Here is a 14,536-nt window from a genome sequence, read left to right as displayed (position 1 = left end):
TCTTTTATACTTTATACTGACTCTCTTCATTTTGAATTGCTTTAATGAGCAGCTGCTGTTTAAAAAGACTTTGAGCAGAATGACAGAAGAGTGAAGCTAGCCTAGAGAAATCAAAAAATATTTCACGCAAAATGTCGAAAAAGCGGCAAAATGAGTTCGACGAAAGCAAAAAAAAAGTTCGACGAAGTAAAAAAAACATAGCAGGACAAATCCTGACGTACAATTCAAAGAATTTTCATTGACTAAACAGAAAACTAGACCTAGAACGGACTATGAATGGATTGGAAAAACCATTTAGAAAAAAATCCAATCGAAAAAATAAAAAAAAAACAGTAAAAATCAAAGTGATATTGCCGCATGTGAACAAAAAACCACTACCTAGAAACCGCATTTTTGTTCAAACACCGTTTTCTCACTCTACTTTAAAATTAGAGCGAAAAAATTTCACGCCGCAAAACCACTCGATTTTTCGCTCCACTTCCTGTTTCGGCGTGACCAAAATCGCTACTCCAATTTGACTTCAAAAATCATGAAAATGTGTGAACAGATCTTAAAAAATCATAGCCGGAAGAATTCCGGAAATGACTCGAAGGAGAAAATTGCCCATCCTTATGATTAAACAACTGAACAACTATTATGAACCCTGAACCTCCACAAATGCCATAGAAAAATTAAGGAAGAATAGAAACGGCATTCAAAAACAAATTAAAAAAAAACTATAAAAACTTAAAGTTTTTTTTAACTTGAGTTTTATTTTATATTACAAGGAAACATCAAACCGAATACAGTTCCTTTGCAATTAGAGCAATAAAAAGCTCGCAAAACAATGGGCAAGTCATAATAGGCTAAGAAACTTGTCTAAGATTTAAAAAAAGAAAAACTTCAAAAAAAAATAAGAAAAATGGTTTTAAAAAAATCTCAATTTTTCTGTCAATTTTCCTAAGAGAAAATGAGTTATACTAAAAGAACTTTAGTCAATTGATACCTGAAAATTTCTTAAGTAACAAGCTTCTATCCAAATCCCACTTTAAGCATTAAAACAAAAAAAAGCAAAAAAATTATTAAATTTCGTCTAAAAATCATCAAAAACCTCCAAATTAGCATTAAACTCAAATTTACTACTTGAAACCTTCAATTCCCACCAGAACAAGCTCGCTTAGAGAAATTTTTTTTCACACAAAAATTTTTCGATGTCTCAAAAACAGCGTTATGAACAAAAACCACTCTTTTCGCTCCGCTCTTCACTTTTGTTCACCACCAAAATCACTCCAAATTTTTTCACGCGTTTCATTTCCCGCTTCAAAAATCACTCCAATAAAATTGATTTAAAAAAGGACTTCTCCAATACTCCTCTTCGAGTCGTAAAAAGACAGCGCCCCAATACAATTCAAATTCTTTGAATTGTATAAAAGTAAGAGCGCTATAATAGCCGGCTGAGATGAGGGCGGCTATTAAAAACGATATAAATACAGAGTTTCAGCAGAGATTCGGAAAAGCCCACAGCGCAAAACAAAGCCCTCGCCCTCTTAAGATTTACTGCTCGAATGAAACTTGTTCATACATAGATTGCCCGGGGAGTACATGACACAGTGTAGCAAATTTTCAATGGCAAAATACAATGAATTCTTTTCGGTTCGCAGATAAAACTCTAAAGAAGCTGCCCACCGATTTCTGGTTAAAACACTCGAAATCGCAATCTGACCAGTAGTGTCATCAAGACCAAAGCCTATAGGTAACTTTCTTCAACCATGGAATTCGTAGAAAGCTCCAAAAATATATATTACGGAATTGATTTGAAAATTTAAGTTGTTCACAAAATGTTTAGTTTCAATTAGAATGGATATAACATAACCGGATAACGTCGGGCGAATTGCTCTCAAACGACCGGCGAGCGGTTGGCTTTGTCAGTAGCTAGCCACGGTTTAGTGAGACTATCTTTAGCTTGATTCGACTCTACAACTTTTAGTTTTCTAGCCTTTCAGCACTGAAAATTTTCAAAACTATTGTTTGTCTCTGGAGTTATGTCAAGTAACACATCTGCGAGACTTGAAAAACTTCGTTGGCCAGTAATGATCGTTAAACTCAGAAAAGGACAAAAATATTAAAAACTTTTGAAAACAATCGAAAATTTACAAAATCTTGCTAAAATTCAAGATATTAAAATCTTCAAAACCATTTCACTGTCTCAAGAGACCATCCAGTATCCCTATTTCAAGCTTTAAATAGTTTCACTCGCTCATAGATCCAGAAAATTGAAACATGATAATAATTTCACGAAAATCTGAAGAAAAAAATAAATTTTATCAAAAAAATTGGTAAAGCTGGATTCATTAAAATATTGATAACCATTCCATTAATTCTAGAAACTGAGACACCTTGTCGTCAAACCTTGGAGGAGGTCCCTAGGACCCTGGTGCCGGAAGAAAGATTTTAAAAAAAAATAAAATTGAAAATAGCAAATATTTTTAAAGTTGCTGATATTAAAATCTTGAAAAATATTCCATTACAACTAGAAGCAATCCAGTGACCTATAATAAAACCCAAGAGGAGGTTATTTGGCTCTTGAGGCTGGAGAAATGTTATGTAGTAAATGAACGAATTTTACCAAATCAGAATCGAGTATTTCTAACCTTAAAAAATAAGAATTAAATACGTTCTAATATACTTAGAAAGTTCCCAAAAAGTTCATTTCACCTAATTTTAATTAAATATAACCACAATGTGTACCCACTAAGGTGGTTTTCGGCTTAATATTTTTCGATTTTCTAGACAATTGTTGACTGAATTTGACGTTAATGAACCAACCGATTTGACGTTAATGACATAAGACGAAAAAACCTGTTAAATGAACATCAAAAAATCTTGCCGTCTAAGTTTCACATGTTGTCTTGATCGTACTAATACTTAAACGTTGCTTTATATATGGAGATAAAACGTCTTTCAATTTACATTCGAACTAGAGTTCTTTACTGAGTTAACAAAAAACCTAAAAAATGATAAAAAAAAATTTCAAAAATTTGAAAAAAAATGAAAGTTCATAAAAAACTGCTACAGTTTGTGATAATAAAAGTTGAAAATAATCCATGGCCAAAAAACGTTTTCCAGTTGCTTATTATCAAAACCTGTCGGAGATTTAGGCTGACTTTACATAAACCTGATGTCAAACCCTAGAGGATGTTCCTCGGCTTTTGAGGCAGGAAAAACCTAAAAACCGACAAACATTTTTTATAAAAACTTATAAAAAAAAAGGAAATGCAAGTTTTATCAAAAAAATTCGCTAAAATTTGTCATAATAAAAAATTGAATGCTATTCCATGGCAAATAAATTTTTTTTTCAGTAACTTATTATCAAACCCCTAAGGACGTTTTCTGGACCCTGTGTTTGGAAAGACGTGAATAACGAAAAACTAATGTCAAAAAATGAAAAATATTGCCCGTTTTGTCAAAAAAGCTGAACTTCGTGATGTTGAAAACATTCCACTACCACTAAAAACTATGCAGTCACCTATAGTAAAACCCTCGAGGAGATTCCTTGACATCTAGGGCTGAAAGAACTCCAAAAATGAAATAATTTTTCAAAAAGCTTGAAAAAAATTGTGAAAATTAGTATAAAATTGCGGGTTTTTAGCGATCGGTTGTTAGAACGTAGCCACGGGGGGGGGGGGGGGTTGCACCGGGGGGCTGATGGGGAGGGAATGGGGGTGATCAACAGTGGGGTGTGGGGCAACAACAGCGCGGTGGGGGGTTGAGGGCAACAGTGGGGGGGGGATCAACAGTGGGGGTGTCTTCAACCTCTAAGAATCACCCTACACACCATAAGTCTAAGTCTCCAAAACAGTTTAAGCTGAAACAGAGCTGAAAGGCGCAAAGAGCACTTAATGCCCGCTGGGCGCTACCCGTTTATCCCGTTTTTGAGGACGAAAAGTCAAAAGCGTCAGACGAAAAATCGAGACGAGAATTTTTTTAAATCTATAATCAAAAATCAATCCCTCTTTGGGAAAAGAGCTGAAAGTTCCATGTTTAATTTGTCGGATAACGTTGGATGCGGGACAAAAGTATGCAAATTAAACTTAAGCGGGACTTAAAACAGAATGGAAGTCAATTAATTTGCCAAATTTTTGTCTACATTACTACTTTCATTCGGGCTTCTCGAGCTGTTAATAATAGTAACGCAAAGAGCCGTTAGCATGAGTACCACAGGCTTAAGAGTCTATCCTCAAGGGCTAATATTAAATTGAATCAAATCCCCAGGAGGTCTTGGTGCCGGCTCAACCGCCTCCGCACTAGCGCGCTCAAGTCCAACTGGAACAACACTACCTGCGTCTGTGGCCTGAGCAGACCATCTTCCCAACACATCGTGGAAGAGTGCCCTATAACGTACCTACCAGGAGGCATGGGAGAACTTTGCCACCTCACGGAGACCGCCATAGACTGGCTTGAAGAACTCAACCTGGATATATGAAGAAGCGAACGACTGATGATGATGAATCAAATCAACTTTAAGACGCAAAGAGACAACTGAGCTACGTAAACAGAAATGGGTGATATATTACGTTTGACATGGTAAGCCTAACCAACTGTGTCGGACGAATTGTTCTCAAACTCACCTAAATTGTCTTTTATACCGTAAACTTAAGTCCATATAGCAGAATTCGTTTGAGGTGAGGGTAAAGGAGGTTGTGGTGCGCCCAAAACTCAAAAAGTTGCACCTCATACCATTCAATTAAGTCTCATTAGCAGTTTTGATGCATCGCATAATTGAACTGGTATGTATCTTAGAGAACTCTACAGCTCTTAATGCCAGTTTGTCCCATTTTCAGGACAAAAAGTAACGATCTTTGTTGTTCAGACAAAAAATCGGCACGAAAAATTGCATAAAGACCGACAGGACTAATATAATTGTTACAACCTTCGTGCAATTAAAAAGCAGTCAATTTGACCCTCTTATGTTACAATAAGGTTTGCAGTTGAAATAGTTTTGACCTTAAAACTCCGAGCTTTTTCTGTTCTCCTTTGATTTTTTAAAAGTAAGAGAAAAAAATAGTTTTCTTTGAATTTCATTTGTTTAGATGCAAACCAGATCATCTGCGTACACGCTGGCTTCATAAAATTGGATTCACGTCAGGCATGTCCAATTTAGAAACTGTAAAAAAAGGTGGTCAAAGAATATGTTTGCAAAAGCTAATTTTGAAACGCAAAAGCACCAATGCAAATTTTTCTTGTCATCAAAATTATTCATAGAAAACAATTAATTACCTGTAGAAAAGGATCGCTGATACCAGACACATCGTGATCTGGCGAGTATCCCGACATTGTCAAGTTCTTCAGAATGCGCACCAAGTTCTGCACCATCTAGAAACAAAAATTCGAGTGAGCAAACGTTCGGTAGTGAGTATTGGAAACAGACACATAGATAGAAAATCCCTTCCGGTGAAAAGCATGTTGAACCACCAACACTAAAACCCGCCCCATCAATGTTTGTATACTTACATCGTTCTAAAATTTAAAATTTGAGTACTTGGTTACATCCAAGGGCCAATTTGAAAACAAGGAAAGGTACGTACCTTCCGAAAATGTACAAGGCAATCTTGACTTTTGATACACATTTCTGTAATTAGAACAACACCAGCCAGTAATGTTCCATGGTTCTTCTCTTGTAGAAGTTGACGACTGGCCGGTAAAAACATCTCAATCAGCTCTGGAACCTTTCGAATTATCCTCGCAGCGCATAAAGCGGCCTGCAAATGAGAGGTTTAAGGTTGTGAAACTGTGACTACAAAATTTGAAATTCGGACATATTAGAGTCCAGATAGTGTCGATTAATTTTACCAACCTTCTTTTTAATATAAGAATTAGCAGATTTAAGCAGCTTCTCAACCTCGCCAGCCAAATCTCGACACATTTCAGTTGAGCAAATGGCACCGAGGGTGCAGAGAGACAAAGCTACATTATAGTGATTGCTATGCGTCATGTCGCTGAAAAAGATAGGAATAAGCAAAATGAGGTTGCATACACAAGATATATATTTTTTAAAAATGTGCAACCAACTTTTTCAATGAATTGGTTATGAGAAGATGCACATCTTGCTTCTCATCGAGTAAGAGCATAGCACCCAAATATCCAATTCGTTTGTCAGAGAATTTTGGAGAAGCAATAAGCTTCAAACACTCAAGCTGTCCAAAGTGAGCCGGATAGCCCAGCATGTGAATATATAACAATTTGGCAATATTCTTGCACCTGTTTTCATTGTCATCTTCTCTAAACGAGTTTCTGATAGTTGCACATTCCTTGTTCACTACAGCTCTCTCTTCAGCCTGTGTTCGGCATGCTCGAACTTGGCGTATGAGATCACGCAATCGAACAGTGTTAGGCATCATCTGCACCTAAAAAATATGCTCATTCAGAGATGACGCACATCCTCCGTGAGGTTTGTACAAAACAAAAAAAACTGGAGAAAACCTCAATTAAATTGAGAGAAGCTTTGCAGACGAATAAATTCCATTAAGGTGCAAGAAAATATGAAGAAAATATTAAGGTGCAAGAACAAGGAGCGAAAGAATTTTTTCGTACATATCTCAGGGTCTGGGAAAAAATTCCCGACGGAAAAAAGTTCCACGATCCGCGAAGGCATGGCCGCGCTAAATGCAGTAGTGATAGTAATTGTAGTAATAGGCAGGGCTTCCAGGTCAGATTCTGAGGGTTACTACCCTTAAGAGATTTCAGTTCTCATCAAAGTTTTGCTTCCTGTTAAGTGTCCACAGGGACAGAGGACTGTCCAAGAGCATGTAAAATTCTCGGTAGTTTTGCGAGAAATATCCCCAGTAAATGCCGCTTATTATCTTCTTGGACATAGAATAGTTAACTCTCAACTTGGGATGGCTATAGGGATTTGGGATCTTTTCCGTTTGTGCCCCCCAAGCTTAGTGTGTGCATATTATTTGCACGCACCCCCCCCCCCCCTCCCCCCCGACAAACGTTCTATATTTTCACATAGTGATTTACTATGTAATTGCACGTGCTCTGTAACTGGGTACGCATAACGTACTGTGGGCACGAAATTTCCTATTTTTAACGATAAAAAAATTAATTCACAAAGAGGTAAAACTGAAGTTAGGGAACAGAGTTAACTGATATCTTAAAAAATTAGATTGGTAACTTAAAAAATTAGAATTTGATCGAACGTGCCAAAAAACTAATAATACTAAAAGAAGAATCAATTTAAAATTTAGAATGGAGTAATAAATCAACAATTATAAAAATATAAAATGAAAACAAATTATAGTGACAAAGAATCCTAAGAAAAAAAAGAGTTTAGTAACTTTTAACAGCAAAACAAGGTCAAAAGGTCAAAATCAAAAAATCAATTCAGGAAAATGAAATAATTTAACGGATTCAACTTCGAGTAAGCTATTACAGGAACCAGAAATAACATTTTTTGACAGTCTTGAAGAAGTTAGTTTTATAAGCCTATCCCAGAGTCGCAAGACTTCAGATATTGCCTTGTCTTGAGAAGCTTTCTAGAAGGAATCAATCATTGCGAGTCGACTTTAGATCTGAGGAAGCTTTGCAAAACTTTTGTAAAAAATCTGCTGTTTTGTTATAGTATCGCGAAGTTGAGAAAAAGGCAGTCAGATTTTGCGGTAAAGTTGCTTTTGTTAATGACAAGGACATCAACAAATCATGCTTTTCTTTGTACTAGAACAAGGCAGTTGCTCAATTTCATTATTATTGAAAAAGCGACGGCGGATAGTGGAGGAAGGCAAGAAGAATTAACAGGTCTCACGAGTTGTGTAAAAGATTTGAAAAAAACCTTCGCTCAAGTGGCCGCGATGCCGACGTCAACAGTAGCTTCACACACCACAGATACAGCTGGAATTAGACTTCGTGGTGTCCCTGAGTCGTCTTCAGGTGACGCATTGCAGAGAGAGTTAGACGATTTGGAAGAGGTCCGCAAGGTCTTTCTTCACTTGAATGTTAATTGCACAGTTACTGGGCTAAAGCGCTTCGGAAGGAGAGATACATCAAAACCTGGGAACTGTCGAACGCTGATTGTAAACGTTTCAAATCAAGAAGATAAACGTATAATTCTTCTCTGCGAGAAAAATGAAACACTACGACAAACGAATCTTCCTGGACCGTGAGCTTACAAAGGAGGAACTTGCTGTTGAGAATGCTGCCCTGAAAAAGCGTCGAGAAATGATCGAAGAAGGAGCAGAACCAAGAAATCTGCGAATTCGAAATTTAAAGCTCCAACAAAAAATTGGCGAGATTGGGCAACTATACCAAACGAAACCCACTGACTAGACGGCTATGTCCCGACAACAGATCTCAAACTTCTAAACTTCAATGTCAGAAGTATTTTCAAGATTGATAGAAGAATGAGTCTGTCTAATGTTTTATGTTCACTTGACTACAATATTATTTGTTTGACTGAAACTTGGCTGACACATTGTACCGACTAAAGCTCTCTTCGTACCTGATTTCACTGTTTTTCGATGTGACAGAGACGCAAGACCTGGAAACACTCGACACGGTGGGGTACTTATAGGTGTGAGAGAATCTGAAAACCTTAAAGCTGGACTTCTACATGTTGAAAATTTTTCTGTTGATTGCCTGGTCATTGAGCTACAGATGCCGGATACAAGCATGTTATCATTCTTTGCTGCTTGTACAACCCACCAAAAGATCGTCCATATCGTTGGCACGAATCGAGCTTCTGTAACTTCCTGCAACATCTAGTCGACCTTCAGTCTACAAAAGATGCAGCTGGTGTTATACTTGTTGGCGACATAAACTTGAAGTTTGTAAACTGGCTTTCGTCTCATTCTCATGATTTTACTAAAATACTATTCTGGACAGATTGATTGAACTTAACTTCCAGCAGTTTGTCATCACCAGTAATGGCAAAAGTCTTGATGTTGTTCTATGTAACAATCCTGCACTAATTAATGATGTCGGTTTTTACTTTGCAACAACTGGGAAATACAAAATTGATGGAAAATTGCTTCCCGATCATATTGTTGTTTACTCCAACTTAAATCTGCAAGTTGCTACTTACAAAAGACCAGTTCCGCCCAGACGAAATCTTGACTTTTCAGTTTTTTCTCTCTCCAAAGTCGACTGGAATTGTCTGAATAGCGCCATAATGCTCGAACCATTTCAACCATTCTGCTTCAGCAATGTTGAAGTCCTGATTGAAACCTGGTACAAATGGCTCTACGATATCTTTGAACGAAATGTACCACGTAAAACCAAACATCGTCGAAGTCTTCCACCATGGGCTTCCCCGTCTTCATCCCATCTGATCAAGTGCTGCGAAACCATGAGACGAAATCTGAGGAAACGAATGTCATTAGCCAAGACTATAAAACTCAAAAAATTAGAGAAAACCTTAAAGCAGCAGCTCTCTGAAGAACAACGGGCGTTTGAAACGAAAGTCTTTTCTGGTAGGAAGTTTTCTGAAATCCAAAAGTACCTGAAAGCAATTAGGAGGAATGACGGTTGGCCATCAAACATGAAGTGGGGGAACAACCTTGCAGAATGTCCTGAGGAAATGGCTGAGCTCTTAACTAAATATTTTCAGAGCGTTTTCTCTCCTGGAACTCCACAAAATAATGTTAACTACCTGCAACCGCTTCAAATTGATTGTATCAGCACCGTAAAAGTTACAGAAGAGAAAATAAAACTAATTTTGGAGAGTTTGTGCGTTAGTAAATCAGCAGGCCCTGATGGTATTTTCCTGCAGGTTCTTGAAAATCTCAGCCCTTCTCTAACCTCGTCCATCTTCCTTTTGATCAAAACTTGTTGCAACACTCGACTGTTTCCTTCTGTTTGGAAATGTGCAGATGTAACCGCAATTCATAAAAGTGGCAGTAAGAATAACGTTGAAAATTACCACCCTATCAGCTTGCTGTGCGTTATTTCGAAAGTTTTTGAAAAGCTCATCTACGACGCCATTGACTTGCGAATAAGGAAGAAATTGCAACCCGAACAATTCGGTTTCACCCCCAAACGATCTGCCATCTCGCAAATGATTTCCTTTCTGTCGCAAGTTTACGACAACTTCTCCGTGGAAGAAAATGAAATTCATAGTGTTCTATATCTGGACTTTTCAAAAGCCTTTGATCGAGTAAATCATTCGATGTTACTTCTCAGGTTGAGCAGTTTTGGAATTGGCGGTGGACTACTTGAGCTCATACAAAGCTACCTAACTGACAGATATCAACGTGTTAAAATCAATAACGTAGTTTCCCAAAAATTGAAATTTACAAGCGGAGTTCCACAGGGATCTCGTTTGGGGCCCCTGTTTTTCTTAGCCTATGTGGATGGACTACTAGAACAGACTACGTCTCCAACGTTTGCATACGCCGACGACATCAAGCTTGTGTGTACAAACTTGGGGACACGCAGCAGGATATCTGCTGTATTGAAAACTGGTGTATTGAAAGTGACATGAAATTAAATTCAGACAAAGTAACAGAACTGGAGATTTTTAAAGGCGAATACCAACTAGTAGTAAACGATCAGATTGTCCAGAAAGTACGGTCTCAGAAGGACCTTGGAATCATTGTAACGGAAAATCTCTCCTGGAACGACCACGCAGAGGAGAGGTGTAAGAAAGCTACTGGTGCATTCTTCCAAATTAAGAAAAACCTAAGCATGAAAACCAGTCAGTTCTTAAAACTAAGTGCCTACTGCGGGTATGTCATGCCCATTCTCTCATATGGAAGTGAAGTCCTTCTTCTAAACAATGCTGCTACGAAAATGATTGAATCTGTACAAAGAAGAGCAACAGCGTGGATACTTTCCGACTCTAAAAGTAGCTACAAAAAGCGATTAGAGACTCTAAAGATTCTACCGGTATCCTTATATTTCGAGATGCATGATCTACTACTCCTCTCTTCCATTGTTACGGGAAAAGTAGATATCAACTGGCAGAAGTACATAACGTTCTCAGATTCGCGATCCAGATCGTCTACTAAAACTCTCAAAATTAATGCAAATGAAAATCTCAAGACTCGGCAAAAGGCTGACTTTTGGTATAGGGCACCAACCCTTGCAAACCTGCTTATCACCAGTTTTGACTTATTTCACGACACAGAAACTCTGAAAACCCGACTATCAGACTTCTACTGGGAATATTTTCTGGAATACTACAACGAACTGACTTCTTGCACTTGGCATATCAGATGTGGATGTCCTATTGGTACTTGTTCTGTACAGAAACGACTTAAAACCACTCAAACTGTGACTGATTGAATTGATATGGGTCTAAAGAACCCCTGAGTTTACTCTAAAGTCTATATTATTATTATTATTATTTCTTGTAATCTATAAACATAACAACAGCCTTTTATCAAAGTCCAGTATGTTACCCTCATTAGCAGCCTTTCAAAATTCTGCATATAACTGGTTTGAATTCCAGACCTAGGAACCGTATGTGATAAATTGCACAATGTCGTCTTTATACGCGTTTAGCTTATTTACTTTTGGAGCATAGTTTTGACACATTTCTTGTGATGAGATAGAAAGCTCTAGTGGGTTTGCTGGTGCATAATTAACCGTCGTCATTCCAATTTAAGTTTGCAGATTTCAAAATTCCCAAGTCTCTTTGGTTTGCTACAGAACTAAACACTACTCCATTAACATAGCATTGCAGGTTTCTTTTGATAAAAACAGGAACAATATTAAAATAAGAACAGGAACAAACACCAAACTTACCGCAATTAGACTGAAAGAAACAAAAGATATAATTGAAGATGCCATAAAGCAGGCAGAAAATATTCAATGTAAGACATGAAGGCATTAAAACATGAAAAACAGTCTAGGGAACGAAATAAATATTAGACGAGGGTAGGGTGATAATAGGCATGATAGAGGACAAAAAAAGTATTCAAGAACTGGCGTTTTTTGACACTGGAACGAAATAGGATCAGTTGCGGTTTCAATTAACATATAACCAAACGCTTTTTGGAGCACGACAGCGCAAAAGCTGAAGATAATGAGACAAGCATTTGTGTGCGTTGATGGCAATGACTGCTTGGCTCGTCATTTTGTAGACATCAACGATGCATTGCGCAACTTTAAACATCTAATCTGCTCTCTTTACCTGAATTGAGTTAAAAAACATGAACAAAGTCAACTTCCAGAAAACTTTTACCAGAGTACAAAATCCAAAATTTACAGATTTTATGGAAGACCTGAAGCAGTTATATTTCAAGTTCAACTCACAAAGTCGTGAGACTATAGCGATCGCCGGTTTTGTTTAAGAATTTTTGATACAGGGAAAGAAATAGAAGCTAGAGTCTAAGCAAAATATGCAGAAAGAACCAAACTGTTGGCAATATAATTGCAAAAATAAACAAGATGCTCAAAAAAAGAATTTATCTGGAAAAAATAGTCTTTTCGCATTAAACTAATGGGTGATAACCTATCCGTATCATCTATGTGTTGACTGAACACATGGTATTTGAACTCAAAACAACGAAAATGCGCGGTTTTTTGTTTAGTTATGTGCACATTTGGGCTTTTACAATCAATAATTATATTGATTCTTGTGCCTTAAAAGCTGTTTATTATTTCACCCTCATTTAGCAATGTTCTTGAACCTAACCTGTTCTGTAAAGACACCGTGCACTTCTCCTTTCATGGAAACCATGTTTTCACTATTATTCGGTTTAACATCATTCAAAACTTTAAATATCGTTGCTGCAATTACTCTCCTGTAATTAACTTAATCTAGTCCCCCTCAGTGCAGCCTTCCCCACTCCTAACCCGTAGCTTGATGGCTGATCAAACCCATTGTCAATTCTGCAAGGGTCACCAACGCAGAGGAGGCGTCTGGCGTCATACGTGTTATAAATAATTTCACGAAATTTATTGGCCTAGACGCAGCGAAAGAGTGGACCGAAAACTTCAGCTGCAAAAGCTGCTCTGAGGTCACCGCAGCCACCGAAACAGCAATCGCAACGCAGGTACAACACAATGATTTGACGGTTACCGACACTGCATTCATAGATCCTGCAACATCGCATGACCGCAAACGTTCCGTCGCCGCACCATCGGATAATCTTTGGTATAATTTCCAAATTCATCACGCTGTAACAGTGCTCGAAATATACCGTGAGGTCGTCATATGGAAGCCCTCGTTCTTCACGCTCAGAGAGAACAAGACAGGGGAACTGTTCACCGAAGCCCTTCACAGTGTATTCTCCCCGATTAGATGAATTCAAGGAACAAAAAGCGACACTCTGACCTCAAGAAGTTCAACGATTTCATGTATCGTGGTAAGATCATTAATGCTATTCGCGTTCCTTCAGATGAGCAATAAGGCGGCGTGCTCGCATCTACCTATCTCATAGTCGGTAGACCGGTCCTCAAGATTTTACGCGATAAAAATCCTGAAGGGCAACCCTTGCAGCCCAACTGCATTCAGAGCCAACATCCACGCACGCTTCCTTACCACCCCGACGTTTTCGACAAAATCAGTTCTAGGCTTGTCCGAAAGCATGCAATGAAAACTCATGTCAGTGCTGTACCTTCAGGTCTCAATGCCGATGACTGGCGTAGACTACCTTATGCTTTCCGGCAAACCTCCACGAAATTGCGCAAGCCGGTTGCCAAGTTTGCTAAGAGGCTGGCCAAAACCGAAAAATAACCAGATGATTTGATTGCATACAATGGTTGTCGACTAGTGGCTCTGGATAAATGTCCAGGTCTGAGACCTATTGGTATTGGCGAAGTAATGCATGCATCACCGGACGCAAAATCGTTGACTGCATCAAGCAAGATCTAACATCCTTTGGTTGAAACATGCAGCTGTGCCTGGGCCAAAAATGCGGCGTAAAACCTGCCATACATTCGCTTTGCCTCAGTTTTGATTATCCCGAAAACGAAGCAATTCTACTAATTGATGCCAAAAACGCATTTAATGTGCTCAATAGACGAACAGCGTTAGAGGACGTGAAATCCTTATGCCCATCATTGCATGTTGTCATACAGAATTCCTATAGCCATCCGTCTCATTTCTACATCGGTACATTTCCACTCTGTCTCAGGAAGGTATGACGCAAGGTGATCCCCTTGCGATGGAAATGTATGGAATCGCAATCCTACCACTAATATCAACACTACGTCTTCACAATGACTCCTTGACACAAAAATGGTATGCTGATGATGGTAGCGTCGTCGGTAAGTTGAAAGATATCAGGGCACTCTTCGACAAACTCACTCAGCTTGGTCCCAAGTACGGATATCTTGTCAATCCTCCAAAGTGTCAATTGATAATTAAGCAAGGAGGCAAGCGCCAAGCGTCAACGCCAGAGTTTGCAGGCGCAAATGTGGAAATCAAGCAGGGCGCTCGAGTCCTGGGACGAGTTATTGGTAGCTCTGAGGCCAGTAAAAATTTCCTGAAAGATGCTGAAATTAAACAAACAAAAGTTTATACAGACTTGTTCAATTTGCTCTCACCTCTCCCCAGAGTGCCTATGCATGTTTGACGAAGGGGTTTCATAAGAAGTTGAGCTTCCTCTGGCGT

The 14,536-nt window shown here is 38.4% G+C and overlaps 2 protein-coding genes across 2 annotated transcripts in view; both read right to left on the bottom strand.

Annotated features, from left to right (window-relative positions):
* LOC142336603 (AP-1 complex subunit gamma-1-like) overlaps positions 1-6,394 on the bottom strand; it is a 100,826-nt gene extending 94,432 nt beyond the window's left edge. Inside the window, exons 1-4 of the mRNA XM_075385513.1 lie at positions 6,049-6,394; positions 5,834-5,975; positions 5,565-5,738; positions 5,257-5,352 (exon numbers count right to left, since the gene is read on the bottom strand). Coding sequence (XP_075241628.1) covers positions 5,257-5,352; positions 5,565-5,738; positions 5,834-5,975; positions 6,049-6,377 — 741 coding nt within the window. The 5' untranslated portion in view covers positions 6,378-6,394. The remainder of the gene's footprint in view (positions 1-5,256; positions 5,353-5,564; positions 5,739-5,833; positions 5,976-6,048) is intronic.
* The window catches only part of LOC142336147 (multiple coagulation factor deficiency protein 2 homolog), a 548,941-nt gene that overhangs the window by 175,563 nt on the left and 358,842 nt on the right, over positions 1-14,536 (bottom strand). The gene's annotated exons all lie outside the window — the stretch shown is intronic.

Source organism: Convolutriloba macropyga, chromosome 3 (assembly GCF_964194025.1).
Source record: "Convolutriloba macropyga chromosome 3, txConMacr16.3, whole genome shotgun sequence".
Classification (NCBI taxonomy): Eukaryota; Metazoa; Xenacoelomorpha; order Acoela; family Convolutidae; genus Convolutriloba; species Convolutriloba macropyga.
Note: the sequence above shows the minus strand (reverse complement) of the source record. Positions and strands in the feature narration are given on the sequence as shown.